The sequence below is a fragment of the Bos indicus x Bos taurus genome, chromosome 6, assembly GCF_003369695.1.
Source record: "Bos indicus x Bos taurus breed Angus x Brahman F1 hybrid chromosome 6, Bos_hybrid_MaternalHap_v2.0, whole genome shotgun sequence".
Lineage (NCBI taxonomy): Eukaryota > Metazoa > Chordata > Mammalia > Artiodactyla > Bovidae > Bos > Bos indicus x Bos taurus.
Genome location: NC_040081.1, coordinates 86,867,551 through 86,894,937, shown reverse-complemented (window position 1 = coordinate 86,894,937; position 27,387 = coordinate 86,867,551). Strand labels below are relative to the sequence as shown.

General features: G+C 37.0%; 1 protein-coding gene across 1 annotated transcript in view; it reads right to left on the bottom strand.

The window, feature by feature from the left end:
• Positions 1-1,282: 1,282 nt before the first annotated feature.
• The window catches only part of NPFFR2 (neuropeptide FF receptor 2), a 76,657-nt gene continuing 50,552 nt past the window's right edge, over positions 1,283-27,387 (bottom strand). The window contains exons 2-5 of the mRNA XM_027544708.1: positions 12,652-12,707; positions 8,593-8,924; positions 5,785-5,884; positions 1,283-2,587 (exon numbers count right to left, since the gene is read on the bottom strand). Of these exons, the coding sequence (XP_027400509.1) occupies positions 1,753-2,587; positions 5,785-5,884; positions 8,593-8,924; positions 12,652-12,695 (1,311 nt within the window). The 5' untranslated portion in view covers positions 12,696-12,707 and the 3' untranslated portion in view covers positions 1,283-1,752. The remainder of the gene's footprint in view (positions 2,588-5,784; positions 5,885-8,592; positions 8,925-12,651; positions 12,708-27,387) is intronic.

Sequence of the window (27,387 nt, the reverse complement as noted above, 5' to 3'; positions counted from 1 at the left end):
GGGTTGCCATTTCCTTCTCCAGGGGATCTTCCCGACCCAGGGATCAAATGCAGGTGGCAGATTCTTTACAAACTGAGCTACAAGGGAAGCCCCCCAAAGTACACAGTAATAGATAAAAGACAACAACAAAACTACAGTGGGAAAATGGCCAGTGAATGGGAAGAGGAATAAATACAAATCAGTAAGAAACAGGAAATAATATTCAGCCACACTAGTAATCAAAACCACAAGTTTAAATGATTTTTCACCATTAAAGTAGCACAACTGTAGAAATTTAATATGTATTAATGATATTGTAAGGTAGACAATGGCAAAATAATCATTCCTGAATAATCACTCTTGGCAAAGATGTACATACAGGATGCTGATCTACATAGTGTTTTCACGGTTTTATTTCTCCTTTGAAGAGGAATTACATGCAATTTTTGCACCATTCTGTTTTTCACGAAAATTCCACTAGTAACAGGTGTTATTTTGATAATATATGTTTTGATATTTCGTAATGTAAATTTTATTATTTTATAATCACAAAAGTGGTTATTAAGGAAGTCCCAAATAAGTTCTTCATAACACATAGACGACATGATATAGAAGAAATAATGAAATTCAAAAAAGGTTTTGGAAATATGTAACACATACGGATTTAAATATTATATAGCATAAACCCAACTAAAACAATCATCTTCTCAAAGGCCTATAGTGTTGGAAAGCTTTTACCTTAAACCACATTACAGCCCGAGAAAACGTGATAGGTCCAAGCCCAGAGATGTATTTTTATTTGCAAAACTGTTTGTTATTTTATAATTCCCAATTTTCTAGGGTCTATCCCACCCCAGAATAAAAGCCAGCATTTATGACTATTGTCACTACATAATCCTAACCAGGCAGAATCCAGGGGTTCACCATTCTCTTAGTAGCAGTATTAATTTGCTAATCCAGTAGGACTTCCAGATTTAAATGTCCTGCCCAGTAGGAAATCTGGAATAATCAGTTCAAATTTTCTGGGAGTCTTACGATGACTGTTGAACATCTCTGATCAAGCCCTTCAAAAGAGAGCTGCTTTCCTCTGACAACTGCTGCTTTATTACAAGATTGACTTTTTTATGTCAGGGATTCTATTAGAAAGGAGGTCAACTTGGGATCCTGAATCATCTCTACAAGAAACGTGGGTTCAGCTAGGGCTTAAATTCATTTATGGAAGTATTAAAACTCAACAATAACTCATTTGGAGCAATTGTTACCAACTTTGTACTTTTTAAAAGGAAAAAAGTCAGCCTTTAAATACAAAGAAATACAGTGTCCCTTTATTTGCTACTGCAGTTCTTATTCTAAGAAAGCTGAGTACATTTTAAAAGCACACACAGATAAATAGTTCTGTAGTCTGAAATTTCCAATTCAAAAGCAAAAGGAGAGTTTGCAAAACATGCTCTCATGCAAAGAACTGCCCATTTATCACCATTTGATGAAAATGTGTGTGTATGTGTGTTGCATATATATACACAGCAAAGTTGGAAAAGATGAGGCTTTGAAAACTAGTCCTAGAAAATAGATTTATCATGCCAATTTGTGTATGTTTCTGTATATATTTTAAATACAATAAGGTTGATTACAAACAGGAGGTTCATTTTGTTGACTTTTTTTCAGAGAGGGTTTCTAACATTCATAGAAAGAACTAAAGAACGAAGCCATAGACACCAACAATATTTCAATATATATCACACAGCAGAGTTAAAATCATCACACCAGCTCTTTTTACATCTCATTGCTACTGGTAATTTCTCCTAATTCTTCCATCATTAATTCCTGTAAGGGCTTTTCAGCACTTATCCTACAAAGCACAGTTTCCTCGTGTGGGTTTTTAACTGTTGATTCCTGTGCTGACAGATGAGATGTGTTGATGACCACAGTGTTTTTAGCCCTCAGAGTGTAGACTTCCTTGGACTTTGCTCTTTTTTGGCAGAGCTGGAGGTGAAAAGCATCTTGGAAACCACGACGAAAATTTTCATTGAAGAAACCATAAATGATGGGGTTGACGCTGCTGTTGCAGAAGGCCAGCCAGTGTGCAAAAGGGTAGATGTAGATATTGATGACCTGCAGTTCATTTGCAGACAGGTCAACATAATCTGAGAGCATCATCAGGGTCCACAGGGGCAACCAGGAGAGAATGAAAAGCAGAGCCACGGTCAGGAGCATCTTAATGATCTTCTGCTTCTTCTTGGATACCACATGCCACTGCTCCCGGTTCTGTTTGCCTGTGTGGGGCACTTTCCTCTTGAACAGTGAAATTCCAATCCTTCCATACATGATGACAATGAGGGACAGGGGAGCCAGGTAGATATTGGCAAACAGCACTGTGGTATAAATCCTCCTCATTTCCTGACTTGGCCAGTCTTCCCGGCACCAGTAGACTGGGCTGGTTTTATCCTGGGAGTTGAATCTCACTCGGTAACTTTTTTCTTCCTGTACATGTAACATTACTGCAGATGGGGACATGATGGCAATGGCCAGGACCCAGATAATCATAATGATGACAAACGCCGTCTTGATAGTGAGCTTTGGTTTAAAAGGGTAGATGACACACCGGAACCTGTAACGAAAGGCAAATATCAGTGAAGGACTGCTCATAACTTCTGGCTGAGTCATTAATTAAATTTCAGTAACTGCAGTCTTCATCCACGTTCTCCCTAAAACGTAGAAAGTTAGAATTAGGAGAGACGCATTTTCTGTAATTATTATATGAGATTAATTTCAACTCAAAATACGAATAAGTGGAGTATATCAGACACTATTAATAGCAAAAGTACTCAGGCTTCCCTGGTGGTCCAGCGATTAGGAATCCATCTTGCAGTGCAAGGGATGCTGGTTTGATCCCTGGTCCAGGAGGATCTCACATGCTGCAGAATGGCTGAGTTGATGCATCACAACTACTGGAGCCAGCGCTCTAGAGCCTGTGAACCACAATTACAAAGCCCATGTGCTGCAGCTACTGAAACCTGTGCACCTAGATCCTGCGCTCCGTAACAAGAGAAGCTGCTGCAACAAGAAGCCTGTGCATCACAACGGAGAGTAGCCCCACTCGCTGCAGTTAGAGAAAAGCCTATGCACAGCAACGAAGACCCAGCACAGCCAAAAAGTAAATTAAATAAATAAATACAATAAACCTTTAGAAAAAAAGCAAGGATGTATGCATATGTATTTACAACTGATTCACTTTTCTGTATAGCAGAAATTAACACAACATTGTAAATCAACTCTACTCCAATAAAAATTTTAAAGATATAATAAAAATGTTAGTGTTAAGCAGCCCATATTGAACATTTAATATTCTGTTCTAAGGTCCTTTTCATTGGTTTGCATGGATTGTATCTTTAAGCCTTTTATGGGGAAAAGTCTTAGAAAGGGTAAAAATTCTTGCCCATAATCACACATGATTGTTGCACATGTGGTTTGGCTCCAGAGCCCATATTCTTATACTTTCCTTCATGCCCTTCTGTGGTCCCCTCACATATGATCTGTGTGCTTGGACATGCAATTTGCTTTGGCCAGTTAGTTGAACATTAGCAAGCATGGTATAAGTGGAAGCATGAGCAATTTCAGCTATAAGACATAGAGTAGGAGAACCACACCCAGCCAATCTACAGAGTTGTGGGAAGTACTGAACATTGCTGTTTTGAGCCACCAAGTGTCTTGGTGGTTTTTTTCAGAGCTGTAAGACTCTGAGACAGTTGCCAATTATGAGTTCTGTTTATACACCCTCCTGGTGTTCCATATCTTCTAAGGAGCATGAAAATTCAACATCAATATGAAGAGTAACACTGGTTCATTTTACTGCTGTTAATTTTTGTCATTGTGATTCTTAATGTTATTATTGATGTTCATTATGTTCATTATAAGATAACCATGTGCTCAGTCATTCAGTCATGTCTGACTCTTTGTGACCTCATGAACTGTAGCCTGCCAGGCTCCTCTTTCCATGGAATTTTCCAGGCAAGAATACTGGACTGGGTTGCCATTTCCTTCTGCAGTATAAGATAACCATACAACTATGCAACTGCATAACACATTTTTCAAAGTATTATCATCTATTGAATTTTCTAGGATTTTTTTGATGACTCTATAAAACTGAAATGTTATGAAACTTACTGTTTTCCAGATCTGCAGGTAAGAAAACAGAGTTTTTAAATGGCTTAGAAGCAACCCAAACTAATTTATCTAATATCTTTATATAATGACTAGTTAGCTTGAGCTTTTACTACTCTGTTGTCTTTCTTTACAACTCCTTCAAAGCATATGTAAAGTCTTGTTTTTGTTGTTGCTCAGTTGCTAAGTTGTGTTCAGCTCTTTGCAACCCCATGGACTGCACCACGCTAGGCTTCTCTGTCCTCCACTATCTCCCAGAGTTTGTTCAATTTCATCTCCATTGAGTCGGTGAAGCTCTCCAACCATCTAATTCTCTGTCACCCACTTCTCCTCCTGCCCTCAATCTTTCCCAGCATCAGAGTGTTTTCCAATGAGTTGGTTCTTCACATCAATTGTAGTTTCAGCTTCAGCATCAGTCCTTCCAATGAATATTCACGGTTGATTTCCTTTAGGATTGACTGGTTTGATCTCTTTGCAGTCCAAGGAACTCTCAAGCGTCTTCTCCAGCAGCACAGTTCAAAACCATCAATTCTTTGGCTCTCAGCCTTCTTCATGGTCCAACTCTCACATCCCTAGAGGACTACTGGAAAAACCATAGGTTGGACTATATGAGTTTTGTCCACAAAGTGATGTCTCTGCTTTGTAATACACTGTATAGGTTTGTCACGAGGCTTCCCTTGTAACTTCCAAGAAGCAAGCATCATTTCATTTCGTGGCTGTGGTCACCATCCACAGTGATTTTGGAATCCAAGAAAATAAAATCTGCCACTGTTTCTACTTTGTTCCCATCTATTTTCCATGAAGTGATAGGTCTTCTGTCTTAACCTCCAAGTGTTCATCTAGTCTTCTAATCAGTGAATTCTCCCATTTACTCACCCTTAAATTACGGATAACTTCATAGGTGCTGTTCTAGGTATTTTTGCTCCTTTTGTAAAACAATTATGGAAACTTCAAGTATTATTTTTTCATTTATTCATTCATCAAATAACGTATTATACCTTGTTATAGCAGGCCAAACTAGGACATGAATCATCTCTAATTATTTAATTTTAAAATATGAAAACTTTACTAGTTTTATTTTATTACTGAACTCTTAGTGTGTGTGTGTGTGTGTGTGTGTGTGTGTGTGTGTGTGTGTGGTTTCTCAGGTGGTGCAGTGGTAAAGAATGCTCCTGCAAATGCAGGAGGCATGGGTTTGATCCCTGGCTCAGGAAGATCCCCTGGAGTAGGAAATGGCAACCCACTCCAGTATTCTTGCCTAGAAAATTCCATGGACAGAGGAACTTGGCAGGCCACAGTCCATGTGGTCACAAAGAATCAGAAATGACTGAGTAACTGAGCATGCACATGCATACACCCTATCTCCCTCTCTCTCTCTCTCTATATATATATATATATAAAGGGATACATACTGTGTATACAATTTATGTATATATAATGCACAAATATATATACACACACATATATACTATGCATATGTATATATATTATATACTACATATATATATATATAAAAGGATATATTATGAATACAATTTTAAACAGATATGCCCAAATGTAGTAGATGACACATTTTTCACTGGTTAGGTAGAATAGTTGCAGACATGCTCAATTTTCTGGATTCAGAGTTTGGGGTTGACCTACCTATCCACTGCTATTGCAACTAAAGTAAAGACAGAAGCCGCAACGGATATTCCCTGAACCAAGCCACTGATCTTGCACATTGTACTTCCAAAAGGCCATCCTGAAAGGGAAATGGAACAGTTAGTCTTCAGAGAGATCATACATGTATATTTTAATTTCACTGAAATTTTGAAGAGAAAGACATGAAATTAGATGCATGTAACTGTTTCCTAAAAGATCCAGGGAACAATCAACGTTTCCCATTATTTTCATTAATATATTCAGAGCTTTGTTTTTCAGTATATTAATAATGTCAAAGCTTATACAGTAGTTTCAACATTCTATATGCTCTAATAAATATTTTGCATCTATTAACATATCTAATCCCCACAACAAGCTTGGAAGCTTTATTATTCACCTCATTTACATCTTTTTGATGTGTTAAAAACACATATATGTACTTTATATGTTTGAAGGTATTGGCAAGAAACTTAACTCTCCTGGAAGAAAATCTGAGAAAACATTATTGATAGCTATACTCAAAACATTAAACAAATCAAAAGATTATGCCCTTATTAAATCCAGGAAAACAAAAACATTTTATAAGAGAAAAGGTTGCTATCATAGTACTCTACATGGTTCAGCAGGGGTAAGGTACATATAATAATAGTAATGCATACCCTAAATATTGATTAAACAAAAAAGAATGATGTTCTCATATTGAGAGAATGAGGGAGGTGAAAAATGAATGTATATTTGTGGCTCTGTATAAATGTGTCTGTTGGTATTTATACCAAATTTCAACCAGTCATGTTGTTTTTCCAATTTCACATTCAGACAGTTTCTATGGATTTACATTCTTTTGCCCTAGTGCTGTCAGTTCAGTGGAGTTTGGTGAGGGAAACTATCTCTTGGGGTAGAAGAGGATAATGAGAACTAAATTGCATCTTCTGCAGTTGGATAATATACTAGAATAAAAACATGTTATTCAGAAATATTATAGTAATTACCAAAAATAAATGCAAAAATGCTGAATGTGGCTGCCTTCTGGGAATAGGAATCAGGGGTAGGGAAGGATACTGTATATGAAAAAACTTAACTAGTAATTTAATTATAGATATTTATGGGAGACATATTGAGATCATTTCTTAAGTTTATTGAGACAACAATTTTTATCAACTCTTTTTGTCTAGCACATCTTAAAAATGTACATCATTTTTTTTAAATGTACATCATTAATAAATATTGCTTTTAAATGACAAGCATCATGGAAACACAGAATTTATGTAGTATATTATGATAGAATAGCCACTCAAACGTTCCCTGACTCCCACTTCAGAGAAAGGAAAGAAACAGAAATAAATTCTTAAGAGAAATCTCCATTTTTCAGTAAACCTATGTTGAATGCCATAATGGAAAAGAACTGTGATATGACTTTTGTTATTATTGTTTAGTCACTCAGTCGTGTCTGACTAAACAGCAGTAACAACAAACGACACCACAGTTCTTTCCCTTTTGTGGCATTCAACATCAGTTTACTTTCTGGGCAAGATTACTGGAGTGGGTTGCCATTTTCTCCTTCAGGGAATCTTTCCGACCCAGGGATTGAACCCACATCTCTGCATCTCCTGCATTGCAGGCAAATTCTTTACTCCTGAGCCACCACAGTAGCCCCATGATATGGCTTGTTTGATCTAAATACTTTTTATATTTTCTTATACAGATTTGGAATATGAGTATCTTGAGTGCTATTCATTAGTTTATACAACAAATATTTATTAATCAGGTACTATGTACCAAAACTCTACCAGGAGCCATAGATACACCATTCCTATACTTCTGGGGTGTATAATGTGATGTTTTGTGCTTGGTCGCTCAGTTGTGTCCAACTGTTTGTGACCCCATGGACTGCAGCCTGCCAGGCTCTTCTGTCCATGGGGATTTTCCAGACAAGAAAACTAGAGTGGGTTGCCATGTCATCCTCCAGGGGAATCTTCCCAACCCAGGGATTGATTACAGGTGGATTCTTTACTAGCTGAGCCACAAGGGAGGGACATAAAGTTGTGTTAGGAAGTGGTAATACGGACCCGGAAGTCCTCTAGGGTAGCACCCGAACCATTGTTTATGCTGCACATGTAAATTACTACTCCATGAATGAAACTACCACTTTGTGACATATCATTGGTCCTGCTGCTTGCCTTCCATCAAAAACTGTTGGAAATCTCCCAACCACCAGGGAAGCCCAGCTAACCCCAAGAGGGTTTAAATATCTATTTACATTATATCAAAGACATGGTATTAATGGAAACCACACTTAGCAGTTCTTTGAGCTTTATGATCCATAATAGTCTCAATAACATTCCTACCATACTATATGTGCTCAGAGCTGTCAAAGAAATTCAAAGTCTTCAGTAAGAAGTGTCATCATTCACAGATGACTGTCAGTGAACTCTATAAAAATCAGCCTCCACATCTCATCTCTGTCACTTGCTTTACTTTTCCCCATAATTTTTTTTATTCTCTGACTGTTTATATAGCTTTTTGTTTGTTGTTTTTTTTATCCTCCTTTATAATGTAGGCCTCATGAGGACAGCTACTTGGAGAAGTTCTTGGAACTCCATAAATATTTGAAATGAATGGATGACCGTACCATAGCTGCAGGGATATGGGACAAATTTTTTTTTATATTATCTTTGAGCTGTACACAAATCAACATAAGTGAAGTCACTCAGTCATTTCCAGCTGTTTGTGACCCCATAGACTGTAGCCCACCAGGCTCCTCCATCCATGGGATTTTCCAGGCAAGAATACTGGACTGGATCAACATACCTGCTATAATATTGTCCAGCAGTGTGATAGGCATACAGAATATACCAACTAGTAGATCACTTATGGCCAGGTTCAAGATGAAGAGATTAGTGACTGTGTGCATATGTTTGTTCCTCATTACAATGAAGCAAACCACTGTATTTCCCACCATGCATAGGAAGAAGATCAAAAAGTAGGAAATAATGAAAATCGCTGCCACTTGAGGCTGGTGAAGATAGTAGTTCACATAGGTAATATTGATATCTGAGTACAGATCATGTGTTGTGGCATTATTCCAAATGTAATGCCAGTTTTCTGTAGAGTTTGAATCCCATTCCTCACTCATGATGGACCTGAACAAAGAGGCAGAAAAGAAAAACATGATTAAAAATCAAGAGAATATAAGCTTAAGAGAGCTTTAGAAAGATGCTTTTAAAATTCCATGGAATTTTGATGGATTTTCTCTAAGGACCCCTGGGCTTCTCTGATGGCTCAGTGGTAAAGAATCCACCTACCAATACAGAAGATGCAGGAGATGTGGGTTTGATCCTTGGGTCAAGAAGATCTTCTGGAGAAGGAAACAGCAACCCACTCTAGTATTCTAGACTGGTGGGCGGCAGTCCATGGGGTTGCAAGGAATCAGACACAACTGAGCAAATACACACACACACACACACACAGTGACCCATAAGTTTTGCTTAAAAGGGCTTCTGTGGTGGTTCAGATGGTAAAGAATCTGCCTGCAATGCTGGAAACCCAGGTTTGATCTCTGGGTCAGGAAGATCCCCTGCAGAAAGGGAATGGTTACACACTCCAGTAATATAAATGAGTTATAAATCAGACATTCAAATTATTAGGATTCTAATCAAGAGCATTTGAAAATTCCACTTTGTGCTACAAGTAAAAATTATTATTATGTCATTTTCCTTGATATATTCTATATTATTCATTTATTTACCATACTTTCTATCCCCTTGCAAAATTTCAAGGGAAATCCTGCAAAACTCCTCTTTCTCTTGCCTTCAAATATCATAACCTGTCAAAATCTACTTGTTCTAACTAACATGCCTTGAGCTTTCCTGATATTTGAATGAGATGAAATGTATACATCTCAAAAGTTGCATTGAAAAGAGCTTACTGTATTTTCCTTATTCTGCTTTGACTCAGTTAATTGGATATTCTTTTTATATAGTTCTGTATGTAGACATAGCCACAAAACTGAATTTCTTAAAATAGGCCTGGGTTACTTATCTTGGTTTCACATAGCATAATTCAATTCACATAGTATTTATGCAATAAATATTTATTTAAAATCTATATATCTTAAGAAAGACAAAAATCAATGGGTGTCAGAGGTCCCTGGTAACACTCCCAAGTTTGGTGGTTTATTAGAAAGACTCACAGGACTCAGCATACTGTGTGTGTGTGCTAAGTCACTCAGTGGTGTCTGACTTTTTGCGACTCTATAGACTGTAGCCTGCCAGGCTCCCTCTGTCCATGGGATTTTCCAGGCAAGAATACTGGAGTGAGGCTGCCATTTCCTATACCAGGGGATCTTCCAAACCCAGGGATCGAACCTGCATTTCCTGCATTGCAGGTGGATTCTTTACCACTGAGCCACCTGGGAAGACCAGCATATAGTGTATTCACAGCTAGTTTTAGTATAGCAAAGTGATCCCAAGCAAAATCAGCTTTACACATGGAGTAAAATCTGCAGGAAACCAGGCACAGGGTTCCAAGAGTCCTAGCCCAGTGGAGTCTCACAGGACATGCTTAATTCCTTCAGTGACAAGTTTGACAACAAGTGTTAAATGTTGTCTAGGAGGAAGGCTTGTTACTCCATTCCAAGGTTTTTAGAGAGAGATCAGATGGGCAACTTCTTTTTAGTATGTGTCTAAATTCTAGGCTCCCAGATGGAAATTCAATGTGCAGCATGAACTTTGTGATTGTAAAAACAAACTAGGCACTGTGAGCCACTCTGCCATTTAAGGAAAGCTTGTATCAAGATAGGGAGCTGTTTAGAATTTATTTAAATTCCCAGACTCTAATCCAGCTTGCAAACTGGGCCCTTCTAAAGATAGCACACTCGGGCCTACTTGTTAACTCTTTTCTGCATGCCTTGTAAATTGGATAGAATGTTATATGTGTCCTTAAATGAAAATCAACTTGATAGTGGACATGTACTATGGAGCTCCCATATTTGTGTTTTTAGTAGTTGAATTGTTGAGGGTAAATCCAAATGTCTTTACAGGTAGATAATCAGACCCTAGTTTGCAGAGACTGAACCATTTAATGACCTCATTATCATTTAGCATTTTTTAGTCTTTTACCAAGTACACATTTACATCATATTAGGGGAGCATGTCTATTTTTGTCAGCGCTATATAAGATTAATATATGTGTTACTTACTTCTGATACTTGACTTTGGATAGTTTTTGTATTTTAGGTACAGGGAAGGGTAAACAAGTTTTTTACTAATAAAAAATAACAGTGAGGATCATTTTTCTCTAACAGTTCCCATTATTTTGCCATTTAATTTCTTCCCTTTCCTCAAATTTTTAAAATTCGTCTTTGCTTTTCTGTACTTCATATTCCTAAAGTTAGATAAAAACTGGAAGTGAAAAGCAAAGTGAGCATGGGATCGGGTGAGGGCTTGGAGAAGAGAAAAAGAAAGGAATTTGAGTAGAACCAACGGTAGGCTGCTATACAAATTCAAGCTGAGAAAGTCTTTGGGGTCCAGAGACGCACTGAGAAAACCTACCAGCTTGACAAAAATCATTTTAAAGTTTCCAAAAGAAAAGCTTTCACACAAATATTTAAAGATATTTGTACCTAAGGCAAGGAAGCACTTTAAATACAAATGAGAAAGACATGAGAAAAATGTAGGAAGGTAAGAGTTGCTAATAAAAAACATTTTTCTGTGGATTCAATTAGAGCTGGCAAACATATGGGTAGAATATATCGTAAGATATAATGCTTTATATTTACACATTCTTTTTTCTTATAACCAGGCTGAAAGCAACCACATGTGTCCGAAGCAGATATGCATCCATGATGTATCTGTTGAGATTAGAGGGTTAGGAGGATTAATACAGAATCTTCCAGTGTATTATATTACCCTCCATGTCAGTCTTTCAAGACAGAAGAGTCTCTTTTCCTCTTATTCCAATCGATTTTTTTTCTTTTAATTTGGATAGCTCGGGTCTTAGTTGTGGCGTGAAGGATATTTAGTTGCTGCTCATGGACTCTCTAGTTGTGATGTGTGGATTTAGTTGTTCTAAAGCTTGTGGGATCTTAGTTCCCAACCAACCAGGGATCAAACCCACGTCCCCAGCATTGCAAGGCATATTCTCAACCAGGAAAGTCACCCAGTAGATTTTTTATAAACTAAAATCATATTTTGTTTTGGGTGCCAATATGGATTTCACTAATCCTATTATTGGTTTGCTAACTGCAAAATAGCACGCAAAATGCAATGCAAAGAGTTAAAGAGTCCATCATTTTAAGTGTTATTTTCTCCTAACATTCAATTATAGAATTTTTGTACATGAGGTCAGAGCTTTGACCATTAGATTAACCTATAATAATGTGACTTTGGGAACAACATCATCACTCATAGAATTACTATAGTGAAGTGGAGAAAAGTCAGATCCTGATTTATCTCAATGTAATACATCAGGGGCAACTGCTCTTTGCTATTCATGTATCAGGCATCTTTCTTACTGGGCACTTAAAAGTTCCATACCGTTGATTAAAAAGCTTTAAATAAAATGTACCCCTGGTTGAACACCTTTAAAACTAAAATTATTTAAAGTATACTCTGTGAACCATATTTGTTTCTAGATGAAATAATATAAGGAGTAAGAAACTTGAGTACATCAGTTTGAGGAAGGCAAATTTACACATACTGATGATTCAGTAGTTTCAAAATGCTTCACTGAAAATGTGTAATGTCTTTTTAATAACAGAAAGTCTAAATGTTACAAGTTAGAACATACATGCTAAACAGATAAATTGTAAACATAAGCCATTTTACCAAAAATTAGTCTTATATTCTCTATTTCTACATGGGAAAATACCTGATGAATACAATACTTGGTTGTGAGCTTTCTTTTTCATTCATTCATCTTCAATTCTGGAGAGAAAAAATAGGAATAATAGGATAAACTTCATGAGTTCCATTTACAATCCTGTTATGACAATTTACTCATTTTTTAAAAATATAAATTTATTTATTTTAATTGGAGGCTAATTAATTTTAAAAATTGTATTTATTCAGATTCATCTATAGGAAGAGTATCTAGGTCTTCAGGAAGAGAAGTCAGGAGAAGAAATGATTTAAAATTTTTTCCTTCTTGGAATTGTACTTGCCAAAACACTGCCAGTAGATAGATTACTCTGGAAGATGGAATGGTTGGATAATATCATTTTTTTTTTTTTGCTTATTTATATTTCTCAACTTTTTTCTTATTTCCAGATTTTTTATAGTCGGGAAAAATGCTTCCATATTATTATCTGAATTCATTTGTATAGAATAAACCACTTGACATAGCTTAAGTTCCTCTTATAAGTTCACAATAGTAATAAGTTATATGTTGTTGTTTAGTTGCTCACTCACGTTTGACTCTTTTGTGGCCCCATGGATTGTAGCATGCCAGGCTCCTCTGTCCATGGTTCTCTCTAGGCAAGAATACTTGGATGCTTTGCCATTTCCTATGCCAGGGGATCTTCCTGACACAGGGATCAAACCCACGTCTCCTGTAAGTCTCCTGCCTTTCTGGCTATAAATGGTGTTACTTTACCCAAAATAGTTGTATCCCCCAAATTTCAATTAGGAAAGAATCCATAGAGACTCTAATTTATTAGGTTTAAATATACTATAATACAGTGTTTACACATACTATAGAAAGAATTATCCATCTGAAAGAAGAGTCCATATTCTTTATTCTTATATCAAAGACTCATTAAATAGACCAAGTTGGCAAATGTCAGCAAGCATTGTTTACTTAGACTGTGAGACACACCAAAGCTGACCATGGCAAGCCCTCTCCATTTTTGTTATCCTTCTCTCTTTGGACTTTCCCCTATTGCCTCTATTATTATGCTTGTTATTATTAATTTCACTGTATTCTTCATGTTTTCCTTTTTATTTATGTGTATTTGTACAAGGACTTAAGGACAGGAAGGTGATGGTATTTACTTCTATCTATTTTGGATTATCTAAGGTCTAATGAAGTCCCTCAGAAGAAATGGAGTAGCCATCATGGTCAACAAGAGAGTTCGAAATGCAGTACTTGGATGCAATCTCAAAAATGACAGAATGATCTCTGTTGATTTCCAAGGCAAACCATTCAATATCACAGTCATCCAAGTCTATGCCCCAACTAGTAACGCTGAAGAAACTGAAGCTGAACGGTTCTGTGAAGACCTACAAGACCTTTTAGAACTACACTCAAAAGGATGTCCTTTTCATTATAGGGGACTGGAATGCAAAAGTAGGAAGTCAAGAAACACCTGGAGTAACAGGCAAATTTGGCCTTTGAATACTGAATGAAGCAGGGCAAAGTCTAATAGAGTTTTGCCAAGAAAATGCACTGGTCATAACAAACACCCTCTTCCAACAACACAGGAGAAGACTCTACACGTGGACATCATCAGATGGTCAACACCAAAATCAGATTGATTATATTCTTTGCAGCCAAAGACGGAGAAGCTCCATACAGTCAACAAAAACAAGACTGGGAGCTGACTGTGGCTCAGATGATGAACTCCTTATTGCCAAATTCAGACTTAAATTGAAGAAAGTAGGGAAAACCACTAGACCATTCAGGTATGACCTAAATCAAATCCCTTATGATTATACAGTAAAAGTGAGAAATAGATTTAAGGGCCTAGATCTGATAGATAGAGTGCCTGAGGAACTATGGAATGAGGTTCATGACATTGCACAAGAGACAGGGATCAAGACTATCCCCATGGAAAAGAAATGCAGAAAAGCAAAATGGCTGTCTGGGGATGCCTTACAAATAGCTGTGAAAAGAAGAGAAGTGAAAAGCAAAGGAGAAAAGGAAAGATATAAGCATCTGAATGCAGAGTTCCAAAGAATAGAAAGAAGAGATAAGAAAGCCTTCTTCAGCGATCAATGCAAAGAAATAGAGGAAAACAACAGAACGGGAAAGACTAGAGATCTCTTCAAGAAAATCAGAGATACCAAGGGAACATTTCATGCAAAGATGGGCTCGATAAAGGACAGAAATGGTATGGACCTAACAGAAGCAGAAGATATTAAGAAGAGGTGGCAAGAATACACAGAAGAACTGTACAAAAAAGATCTTCATGACCCAGATAATCACAATGGTGTGATCACTCACCTAGAGCCAGATATCCAGGAATGTGAAGTCAAGTGGGCCTTAGAAACCATCACTACAAACAAAGCTAGTGGAGGTGATGGAATTCCAGTTGAGCTATTTCAAATCCTGAAAGATGATGCTGTGAAAGTGCTACACTCAATATACCAGCAAATTTGGAAAACTCAGCAGTGGCCACAGGACTGGAAATGGTCAGTTTTCATTCCAGTCCCAAAGAAAGGCAATGCCAAAGAATGCTCAAACTACTGCACAATTGTACTCATCTCATACGCTAGTAAAGTAATGCTCAAAATTCTCCAAGCCAGGCTTCAGCAATATGTGAACCGTGAACTTCCTGATGTTCAAGCTGGTTTTAGAAAAGGCAGAGGAACCAGAGGCCAAATTGCCAACATCCACTGGATCATTGAAAAGGCAAGAGAGTTCCAGAAAAACATCTATTTCTGCTTTATTGACTATGCCAAAGCCTTTGACTGTGTGGATCACAATAAACTGTGGAAAATTCTGAAAGAGATGGGAATACCAGACCACCTGACCTACCTCTTGAGAAATTTGTATGCAGGTCAGGAAGCAACAGTTAGAACTGGACATGGAACAACAGACTGGTTCCAAATAGGAAAAGGAGTATGTCAAGGCTGTATATTGTCACCCTGTTTATTTAACTTCTATGCAGAGTACATCATGAGAAATGCTGGACTGGAAGAGGCACAAGCTGGAATCAAGATTGCCAGGAGAAATATCAATAACCTTAGATATGCAGATGACACCACCCTTATGGCAGAAAGTGAAGAGGAACTAAAAAGCTTCTTGATGAAAGTGAAAGTGGTAAAAAAGTTGGCTTAAAGCTCAACATTCAGAAAACAAAGGTCATGGCATCCGGTCCCACCACTTCATGGGAAATAGATGGGGAAACAGTGGAAACAGTATCAGACTTTATTTTTCTGGGCTCCAAAATCACTGCAGATGGTGACTTCAGCCATGAAATTAAAAGATGCTTACTCCTTGGAAGGAAAGTTATGACCAACCCAGATAGCATATTCAAAAGCAGAGACATTACTTGTCCAACAAAAGTCCATCTAGTCAAGGCTATAGTTTTTCCAGTGGTCATGTATGGATGTGAGATTTGGACTGTGAAGAAAGCTGAGTGCCAAAGAATTGATGCTTCTGAACTGTGGTGTTGGAGAAGACTCTTGAGTGTCCCTTGGATTGCAAGGAGATCCAACCAGTCCATTCTGAAGGAGATCAGCCCTGGGATTTCTTTGGAAGGAATGATGCTAAAGCTGAAACTCCAGTACTTTGGCCACTTCATGTGAAGTGGTGACTCATTGGAAAAGACTCTAATGCTGGGAGAGATTGGGGGCAGGAGGAGAAGGGGACGAGAGAGGATGAGATGGCTGGATGGCATTACTGATTTGATGGACGTGAGTCTGAGTGAACTCCGGGAGTTGGTGATGGACAGGGAGGCCTGGTGTGCTGCGATTCATGGGGTCACAAAGAGTCGGAAATGACTGAGTGACTGAACTGAACTGAACTGAAGGTCTAATTATTTTTATTAAAAGGTATTGTAGTTATTAAGCAACTAATTTAATAATTATGAACTGACTAAATTGAATGCAAGCAGTTATGACAACTTAAATTGGTAAAATCATTTAGTTGAGACAGAAAACAGCAGTAACAGAAGTGCTGAAAAGGCACATGCTTAAACTGGGGGTGAAAAACTACAAGAGACAGAATGATATGACCTAATATTTTAATTTTCAAAACAATTTCAAATATATCACCAGAGGGCAGTAGTATCATGTAAGTACAAAATGTCCTTCCTTTTTCCACCCCCATTTAACAACTAAAATTTGGTATTCATTTATGAACGAAAGTGCCACTGTGGGAGTTGTGGGGTCCAGCGCCGAATGCCAAAGGACTCAGGAGGAGTCTCTCCCACCTGGGCATTGCTTAATAGGCAGACAAACTTCACATGGGCTTTGGAACCAGTACGAGCCCATGAACTGGTTCCAGCTGTCTTCTGCCACAGCTGGGAAAACCTGCAGGATGCTGAAAAGGGAAGACATCCACAGAAGAGAGAGCCTCTGTAGAAGTTCCGGTTGAAGAGAGATTCCAGCGCTCCCTTGGATCAAAAAAAAGTTTGGACGCCTCAGAGAGTGTAAGAGGAACTTTACTAACACCATTCTCATACCTGGTGCTGATTAATAGCTGGTGTTGGGAGAAAACCCTTAGACTTCTTTCCTCTGAATAAAGAAGGTTGCATGTGTGCTAAGTAGCTTCACTCATGTCCAACTCTTTGTGACTCCATGGACCATAACCCGCCAGGCTCCTCTGTCCATGGAATTCTGCAGCCAGGAATACTGGACTGGGTTGCCATTTCCTCCTCCAGGGGATCTTTCAAACCCAGGGATTGAACCTGTGCCTCTTATGTCTCCTACATTGGCAGGCATGCTCTTTACCAGCTGAACCACCAGGGAAGAAGTTTCAAATAGCTATGCACAATTGACGATATCAGTAATTGAGATGGAAAAAGCATATCAAAAGATGTTGAAAGAGTTATGTTCACTGTGAACATGGCTTATTTCTACTCCTTGTCGGGTATTTCAAATATTGGTGACCGTCAAGGTATGAGAGACACTATTCTTTGTTTAAAATATTAAAGGGTGTGGTGATATAATAAAAATTTCAGAAACTTGTAGCAAAGAAATTTTAACTGCGGTTAGAGAGTGAACTGATTGGAGGTGTTGAAGCAGCTGGTTGGTAGCCCACTTTTCCCCCAAACATCATGAGAAAGCCTTCAGAGAAGAAAAGAAGGCTGATGATTCAGACTATTCAGACTATTATGTGAACATAATAACTAGATCTCCAGGTAAAGTAATGTTATTATCTAAGATTATGGCCTTATCTATTTAAAGGTTTTAATAGGATATTCCTAAGACTTGCTTAGAATAAATAAACCTAGAGTCTATGGATTGAGGAGGTATGACTCCTTAGAAAATGTTATGTAAGCTGAGATATAAAATGAAGATATATCATGGATTGAATACTCGCTCTGCTGGATAGGTGATACTACAAAACCTAACTTAGAGACCTCACCTATTACTCTGGGCTAGAGAGTGAGCATCTAATCCCAGAAGAGGGTTCCTAAGGAGTCACCTTCAGTATTCCAGACCTTCTTCGATTAAGCCTCTTAATTGCCTTGAAATTATTAGTAAGTCATGAAATTGAGTAAGATTTCAAAGAAAGTGATTCAGGTTTTAGCTATAAAATACAATATGCACAGAGAATTGAATAACTTTTCCTATCTTTATATCCAGAAATGCACAGACTAATATTTCAGTCTATCTCCTACTGGTGTTTTTACTTTATATTTTCCATTAATGTCCTGTGAATAATTGTAATATTATTTTCAAGGAAGTTATGGCTTCTACTGGAGTGAGAAATGTTTCACTTAGAAAAATACTTAGAAGGGTTCTCTTCATATAAGAAAGTGACTAACGTCATACAGCCTTACCCTCTAGGGCATAATGAGTTTGAGTAGAATAACCAAAGATATAGTTAAATACTTTATTATACTTACATTTTTAAATTACCTTAAGAACTTTATTACCTTTGAGTATTTTAATATCACCTCTGTGCTGGAAACTGTGGTAATTGCTTTATGTATGTCATTTAATCACAGTATGAAGTAGATACTAACTGTATCTCAATTTAATATATAAAGAAAGTAAGAGAGAAAAATGTTTCGTGACCTGACGCAGGCTCCACAGCTAATAACTGGAAAAGTTGGGAAAGAGAGAAAGGGTATCCTAAGAGTGGAGGGTCAGCAACACAGCTGAGGGAGTGGACAACTTGAAAGTTGGAAACTGGCCAGAATCAAGTTCAATGAGATGGATATGGCTGAGAAAGTTCTAGACTCTATTATGAAAGTGAAAGTGTTAGTTGCTCAGTCATGTCCAACTCTTTGCGATCCCATGGATTGCAGCCTGCCAGGCTCCTCTGTGGAATTCTCCAGGCAAGAATACTGGAGTGGGTTGCCATTCCCTTCTCCAGAGGATCTTCCCAACCCAGGGGTGGAACCCAGCTCTCACAAATTGCAAGCAGATTCTTTACCGTCTGAGCCACCAGGGAAGTCATAAGATCTATCATGCCTAATATTTGATTTTAAACTCACTCTTATACTACTCCATGCCCAGATTCCCAAATTGTCAGCAAATCTGTTAGATATAACTGCCATTGTGAGAGGTATTTTTCAATTATCAAGGGAAATGTTCTAATATTTGGGCTAGTGTAGGGCAGAGAAAAAAGAGCAGCTCTAAAGGAAAAGATTGGAACAGAATTCTTCATATTTATCCAGAGAATTCCTGGAGACACTGTGGTAGGGAAGACATGTGGATACTGGATTCTCCAAAGCACATGGGAGGGAGACAATTTTATTTGAATGTAACAGCTACACTGAACAAGCATGATTTGTGAGATGCAATGTAAAAACAGTTATATCTGTATACTACTGACCCTTTAATTTTATTATTTAAGGCTAATTTCCCCATTGTCCCTGGGTAAAATTTGGAAGAAGTCTTAATATTTTCTAATCATTTTCTGATGATAAAAAGCAGCATAGTTATTAACATAGCCATACAAGTATAATAAACTAAATCTCCACTAAGGATGCCTCTTGTCTTGTCTCTTTGCTGACTTGCTCTAACATATCTCCACTTTCATCTCATTAATCTCAGTTTCCATCCTTGCCAGAGTTGTAGGTGGAGAGGTTAGGGAGATGGAAAGGACCAGGAAAAGTCTCGATTTTCTTTCTAGGGTTGCCACTGGGGTGTTCTTTGGATTTGACAGAGCTTGGAAGCTGACCCTTACTTTTGTGGTCAAAAATAACAGACTTATCTTCAAGAGGAGCCTAGGACTGATGGGGAATACCAAGAGTTTTGCTCTTATGGTCACTTCTTTACTTCCTGTGTAGGAATGTTTTACCATCTACAGAAATGGAGAGAATTAAATACAGCTGAAGGCTTAGGTGGCTGAAGCACAGATCCATCTGGGCAGAAATGAGACTTGGCTAGTTACTCTGTCATAGTTTCTACGATTCTAAGACCTCTTTATCCCCAGGGAGCCACAATTAAACTGATCATTAAATATTTCTACCAACAAGGCCAGTCCTCCAAAACATTATCACCTTTGAGATCACTGCTATTTTTCTAAGAAAGGTTGCTATTTAGAGTAGCTTGCGATTGCATCTATTTCAATTTCTTATGGTAAATAAGATGTATTTTTAATAACTTCTGATAAGATTTATTTGGAAAGTGTATTTCTTTCTGATGAAGACAAATCAACACAGATTACTAATTTGTAATTATTTTCTAAGACTGTAACTGAAAGTGGGGTCTGGCTGCTCACTCCTCAAAAGCCAATAAAGAGACAAGATTAGTGGAAAGGAAGTGAAGTTGCTCAGTTGTGTCCGACTCTTTGTGACTCCATGGACTGTAGCCTACCAGGCTCCTCTGTCCGTGGGATTCTCCAGGCAAGAATACTGGAGTGGGTTACCATTTCCTTCTCCAGGAGATATTCCCAACCCAGAGATCAAACCTGGGTCTCCCACATTGCAGGCAGATGCTTTACCATCTGAGCTTTGGATGCCAACAACCAGGGTGGTGTAAGGGGAGAGGGCAGATGCCTGTCCAAAGGCCAATTCCCCACAACTCTGACAATCAGAGGTCAAGAGCTTTTATAGCCAGAGGGAGGGATCTACATGGAGAAAGAGCACAGTGAGTTCTGACAGTCATCTTGAAATTGGTTATGGGGTGGTCTGACCTGCACCATCTTGATTCCTTTGTGTGTGTGTGTGTGTTAGTTGCTCAGTCGTGTCTGACTCTTTGCAACCCCACGGACTGTAGCCTACCAGGCTTCTCTGTCCATGGAATTCTCCAAGCAAGAATACTGGAGTGGATTGCCATTCCCTTCTCCAGAGGAACTTCCCAACCCAGGAATCAAACCCTGGTCTCCTGCATGGCAGGCAGATTCTTTACCATTTGAGCCAAAGTTAATCTTCACTTCCCGAGTTGGTTTGTTCCTATTTCCTTGGGGCCAATTCTTGGAATTAACTTCTTCCACCTGGTGAGGGTTTCAGTATCTATAAGACAGCTCACAGATAAAGGCTCAGAATAGTTTCTATAGCCCTTGAAAAGGAAATAAAGGTCTTTCATTTTTCTTACTGACTCAGTTATTATAGTTTTGTCCTATTATTCTTTGCTTCTACATTTTCTCGCTTCTTTGATTAAACTTACTCTTTGGCTAAAGTTTTTCTATAGACTAAAGACAGGCTGAGGACATGGTGGAGAAGGACCATAGGGTTCTGCTCTGTTTCATTAGTACAGTTTAGAAATGACATGGCACTATATCTTACTGTCTCTTTGTATTCCCTTAAAGTCAAAACTTCATAGGTTTTCTCTTTCACTATAAACTATTCTTAGATTTTAGATTAGTAATTGAGGGAACCAATGAAATAATCTTTTTAATCTTCAAGAATAATCAAGAAGGAACCCTAGACAGTTCTTATGAATCACATTATAGAATTGACTCTCAAAACAAGGCAATTCTCTTAACAAATCCTTTGTGTTTACATTTTCTAAGTTGGTCTCAGCCTATAATTTCTCTTCATTCATCCATCCTGTAAATTCTTTCTCATCCTGTATATTAAGTTGTAATTATCGCAGTATAGGTAGTAATTTCCTAAAATAGTGTATTTTGGGGTTTCCCACTCTTTAGCATTCTTCAAAGGCTTCTCATTCCTACCAGTTGAACTCCAAACTCACTAATCTGTCATTTAATTTCTTTCACAAACTATACCCAATGGATCTCATGAGCCTTATCTTCAATTCTCAGTACTCAGGTTATTCCACTAAGGGACTCGTGGTTAAGGAGAATGGACCTATACCCATGAAATTTGGGGAAGTAGCTGAACTTAGAATGACTTATAAATTTTCACCTCATATATATCTGAATTTTTCAGAATAAATAATATTTTCTTTTTTTTCCTTTTTTTTAATTTTATTTTTTAACTTTACAATATTGTATTGGTTTTATTAATTTCTCCTGTTAAAGTATAATATTTCTGAAAAGTATGGTACATACCTTGTAGCTTTGTGAAACTCCTGACTAACAACCTTACTCATGAGCATATCAGTTGGATAATATATGTGCAGTTCTCAAGAGGGGCATTACATATATATATATATATATATATATATATATATATATATATATATAACATGTTTAAATTTAATCTTTCTTATGTACCTATGTCCAGTTCCTCTAATTTTAATGTTATTGCCTCAAGGGAGAAAATATATTGTAAATATCTGTCTCTTTTGAGGACCTACTCTATTTCCTTTAGTTCTTTTTACAAATTTGGTATTCAATACAAATATACTTATTTTGACCTTGTTTTTGGAATCTTAGATTGCATGGAACTAAGCATATCTTTATTAAGAATTACTAGTAGGTAAACAATAGTGAATGAATAAATTAATGGCTTCAAAAAAAGAATTAATGTACAGAAGTCAGTGAATTTAATGGTATATGAATTATCCCAATAAATTTGTTAAAATGAAGTAATGTACAGGACAAAGACAGATTTTTATGACCAACTATTTGTTTTATTTTTCTTAATGGAACTTCATTACTTAATGTGTAAATGAGTGGAAATAGCACAGATATTTCTTCTTCCTCTATAGAAAATTAGCTCTTGAAAACTGTTTTCAAGTAATTATATTTTAGCAACTGGAAACTGTCATTGACAAGAAAATAGAATCATTTATCTCAATATGAAGCTATGAAAAGACCCTGAGTTCTCTCTAGCTGGTTGAAAATGATAACAGCCTGAAAGTAAACCATCTTCTTGGCAGTAGTTATCTAACAAACACTTAAGAAATTTCTGAAATCTTCATCACTTTCAATTCGCTGCTCCTTATGTGTTCAATTATAGCATAACTACCTTTTTGTTCAGATGGCATTTTATTACACTCTGCATGCAAATTCAAGAAATTATATTAACAGGAAACCTCCTTCCCCAAATTCAATCTCCTGCTAATGATACACAAAGAAAAAAACAAGCAAAACTTCCTGTCCTATCTGAACTTAAAGATGACTCAAACAAATTGGTAAAAATTATAATAATACTATTATTATTGTTATTATAACATTATTATTATCATTGTTATTATTCCTATTATAGAGACCAGAATATTCTACTAACAGTTAAAAATTTATTGAGTCACATGTTAGTTGCTTTACATTTATTATTTCACTTAATAATCCCAGCAACTCTGAAATTCATGTATGATTATCCCTATTTTATAAATGAGAAGACTGAAAGTTCAAAATATTCTTATTCATCATTGTACAGAGATTAAACAACAAAGGTGAAATTTGAATTCAAGTCTAAATGCAAAGTCTATACAGTCTATTATCAGTTCTTAAGTTATGGATTCAGTTCTTGAGTTATTGATTCATTTTAGTCTGAAGTAAGCAGTTTCCCCATTTGTATTAATAAAATATAGATATTTTATGGATAATGAAAAACTATTAATTTTTGAAGCACATAATATTGAATGTTGAAAATACAGTATCTGAACTGCAGTAGAATTATCAAATATTAATTTAAATATCAAATTTATATGAAATGGATAAAGGAAAGCCCCATTCAAAATGGAGTCAGAAAGCCTCCTAGAGCGCTGGAGCATGTACCACATATACACCACTTGTACCACCTATGGAAGCTTATTTTACATACCCCAGCAGGAAGAATCTTATTTTACAGATCCCAGCAGGAAGAAGCAAGATTTTCTCCTTGTAAACAACCCAGCCTATGAAAAAACTGCTGCAACTCAGCCAATGAGAAGCTGTCACACCCCACAAAGGCTTGCTCTTCTCCAGTAAACTTTCATTCAAAACAGTCCAATTTCCTCCTTTCCTCTGCAAAAGAATGCTTTCCCTTTTTGTGTTCCAGACTTGCTTATGGTGAACCAGAGTTTGTCTCAAATTGTGATTCCTCTGCTCTGTGCACGTGTGTGTGTGTGTGTGTGTGTGTAAAGTCCCTTCAGTTGTGTCTGACTCTTTGAAACACTATGGACTGTAGCCTGCCAGGCTCCTCTGTCCATGGGATTCTCTAGGAAAGAATACTGGAGTAGGTTGCCATGCCCTCTTCCAGGGGAATCCCAAGGTATGGAACTCGTGTCTCCTGGGTCTCCCGCACTGGCAGGCAGGATCTTTACTGCTATCACCACCGAGGAAGCCCATTCCTCTGCTATCCCTGAATAAATTTGATTTTGCTGGCTAAACCATATACCTGTTTATTATAAAGTTTGACAATATCAAATATGAAATTAGAACTTTAGCACAAACAGCCTAAATCTGAAGGAACAAATCCAGACATTAAGTGTGTGTTAAGAAAACTAACACTCATTTACGTGTGCAAGCATGTGGGAAAAATGATGAAATGGGACATCTGCTTCCTTCTTGTTCCTGATTCTGGCTCTCACTAAATTCTCTGTTCTTTAGACTTCTTGGCCTCTCCACGCTAAGTTTTCAAAGTACACTTATGTTAGGTATTTGATCTGGGATGATGTTGGGGAATTGCAATAGAGCTAGAGATGAAAACAACCTTAAACTGAATGTTACGTCGCATTTTTCTTACAGTCCCCCCAGCCATACCTACCATAATCAGAGTTTTTTTGGGGGAAATTTCTTTTAACCTCAATTTATGGGAACTGCTCTAACCCTCCCTATTCATTCCCTTCATTTTCTCTCATCCAATCCTAGCCACCTGATTCCAGAAAGCAAACAAATGCCCTTTTATCTTCAGCCTATGGACCTCACACTCATGTTAATTTGTTATTCAGAAAGTTGATGTATTTTTCTGATTCTTCTAGATCCTTTAGAGGGCTTTTCACTTGTCATAACTGAATAAAAATTACCTAAATAAGAGAATTTACTAATGCTTAAATCCTAGCAATTAAAAAAAAAAAAGAGCAAAATTTCAAGTTTTGGTTTAACTTTTCCTCAGTTATATTTTTAGCCAAGTCTGTCTACTTCTGCAACAATCTCTGTAAGTTGAAAGCAGTAGAAAGCATATTAGCTATCTTTCCAGAAGAAACACAAAGGGCCATGGAAAATTTTTGAATGTTATTTTAATTTTTCTTTCCAATGTATTAGCCACAGCAGCAAACAGCAAGGCATTTATCAAAGCAATTCACAGACTCTATAGTGGGTCTTAAACATATTTCTAACAAGCTGATGTGTGGATCACAACTCATATATTTCAAAGCTCAGAGGTTAGTGTTAAAAATTAAACTACAAGCTGTCGTGTACCTTCAGAGCACACCCACACATCAAAATACTGATGGACACCACTGAAATATTAGCCTGAAATAGCCACTCGACTGCAACAGGTGTTTCTGATGGTGTCTAACAGTCTATTAACATTATATAGTTTTAAACTTGTTTCCTTTTTTATCCCAGTATTTCTAAGAATATTTATAAGGAAATTACAGACTTGTAAAAATACTTACTAACTTTCTTATCATTAAATATGCATTTCAAATTTCATCAACAGTTTAGTCATTTAAAATATACACTTTTGTGTTCTCATAACAAATATAACTTTTTTAAACCCTGTGTCATCTTACACTATTTATATTCAACTTGGTCTCTACCAACAATAGTTTTGCTATCTATTCTGCATTATCAATAAGCTGTTAATATTCTTCTAAAAAATCTTTCTTTATTTTGTTGTTTTTGCCACTCTGTTTTTTTGAAGGATAATTGCTTTACAGAATTTTGTGGTTTTCTGTCAAACATCTTTCAGAGGATCTATTTTTGAAGAATTGCATACTATTTAAGTAATGTGATTGTATTTTGAATACTAAATAGAACTAATCCAACCATCAATTTAAACTTTTTCTTTGTTATAGAGTTTAAAATGTTCAAGTAAATGGACATGAGGTTATTTTCTTATAATCAGGGAAAAATCAGAAAAAAAACATGTAGATATATGTAGCTTATTTTTCTATATCTGAATTTCTAGAATGCTTTTACCTAATTAAGATCTATTTTTCAGTGGTAAATTTATCAACTCACATGCTAAGAGGCCTCAGTAGAACACTACAGATAGCAAGAATAGCTTTAAGTAATGTAGCCTGCCTACAGTTAGACTGACAGAAATAGAGCTGTTAATGAAATCCATGCACCAGACCATCAGAACTAGTAGAAGACTTTGAGGGCTTTAAAGAGCTGAAACACATTGCAAAACAAAAAGTATCTAAATATTTGTATCTTGTCTAAGCTAGTTCATGGACTATTTTTTAAAATACTTTCTGCCTTCAGTAGAGAGCGATGGTTGACATTTTATCACCAAGAACATAATAGGCGATACCAAGGAAAAGACATTTATTTTGTACTTATTATGAACTTGTACTCAGTGCTCATCAGTTGCTCAGTCATGTCTGATTCTTTGCAACCCCATGGACCATAGCCTGCCAGGCTTCTCTGTCCATGGGATTTTCCAGGCAAGAGTACTGAAGTGGGTCGCCATTTCTTTCCCCAGGGGATATTCCTAACCCAGGATTGAACCTGCAGCCCCTACATTGGCAGGCAGATTCTTTACCACTGAGCCACCTGGGAAGCCCTTACTGTGTACTTGGTACTCAGTAATTCCTGATGCATTAATTCACATAAAGAATGTCCATAAGGACCCTGTGGGGCACGTTGTTGACCAGGAGTCATTATTGAGCCTCTTGTTAGTGTGTATCATGCGAGTCATACACAGCTCCTGTCCTCTTTCGGTTTATAAAATTAGGAAACCCACACTTTCAGCCCATTCTTTCCTTTCTTAGATTTTGGCTTGCTATGGCTATATGCATGCATGTCTTAATTGGTAGTCCCAAGAATTACAAAAATGTCACTTGACATTCGCTTCATTTCAAAATTTTAGTTTTCTCTACTAAGGCATTGCTGAGAGGGGTGGGAGTATAATCATTGTAGGAGGGTTCAAAGGCTTTTGTTTTTAATTAGATAGCAATTAACAACTCTTTACATCTAAATTGTCTCACAGATCTAATTCATTGAACCTGACATAATTCAGTTGCTCTTGTTAATCAGTAATTATGTCAATAAAAAGTGAAAAAATATAATAGAACATCATTTGCCCGGGCAATTAGGCAGAAACAAGTCTAAAATTAAAACATGTTTTATTCTGTGATAATCTCAGCATGATGTATATTTAGTTGAACAACAACAAAAAAAAAAAAACAACAACCTAGAACATGTATGGGAAAGGGAAGAAAAAAAATGCAGGGAATAAAAAACCAAACAACTTCATAACTAAATGTTGAAATGCAAAATATATATATAAAAAAATCCAAGTTATTGATTCTTTCTCCCAAT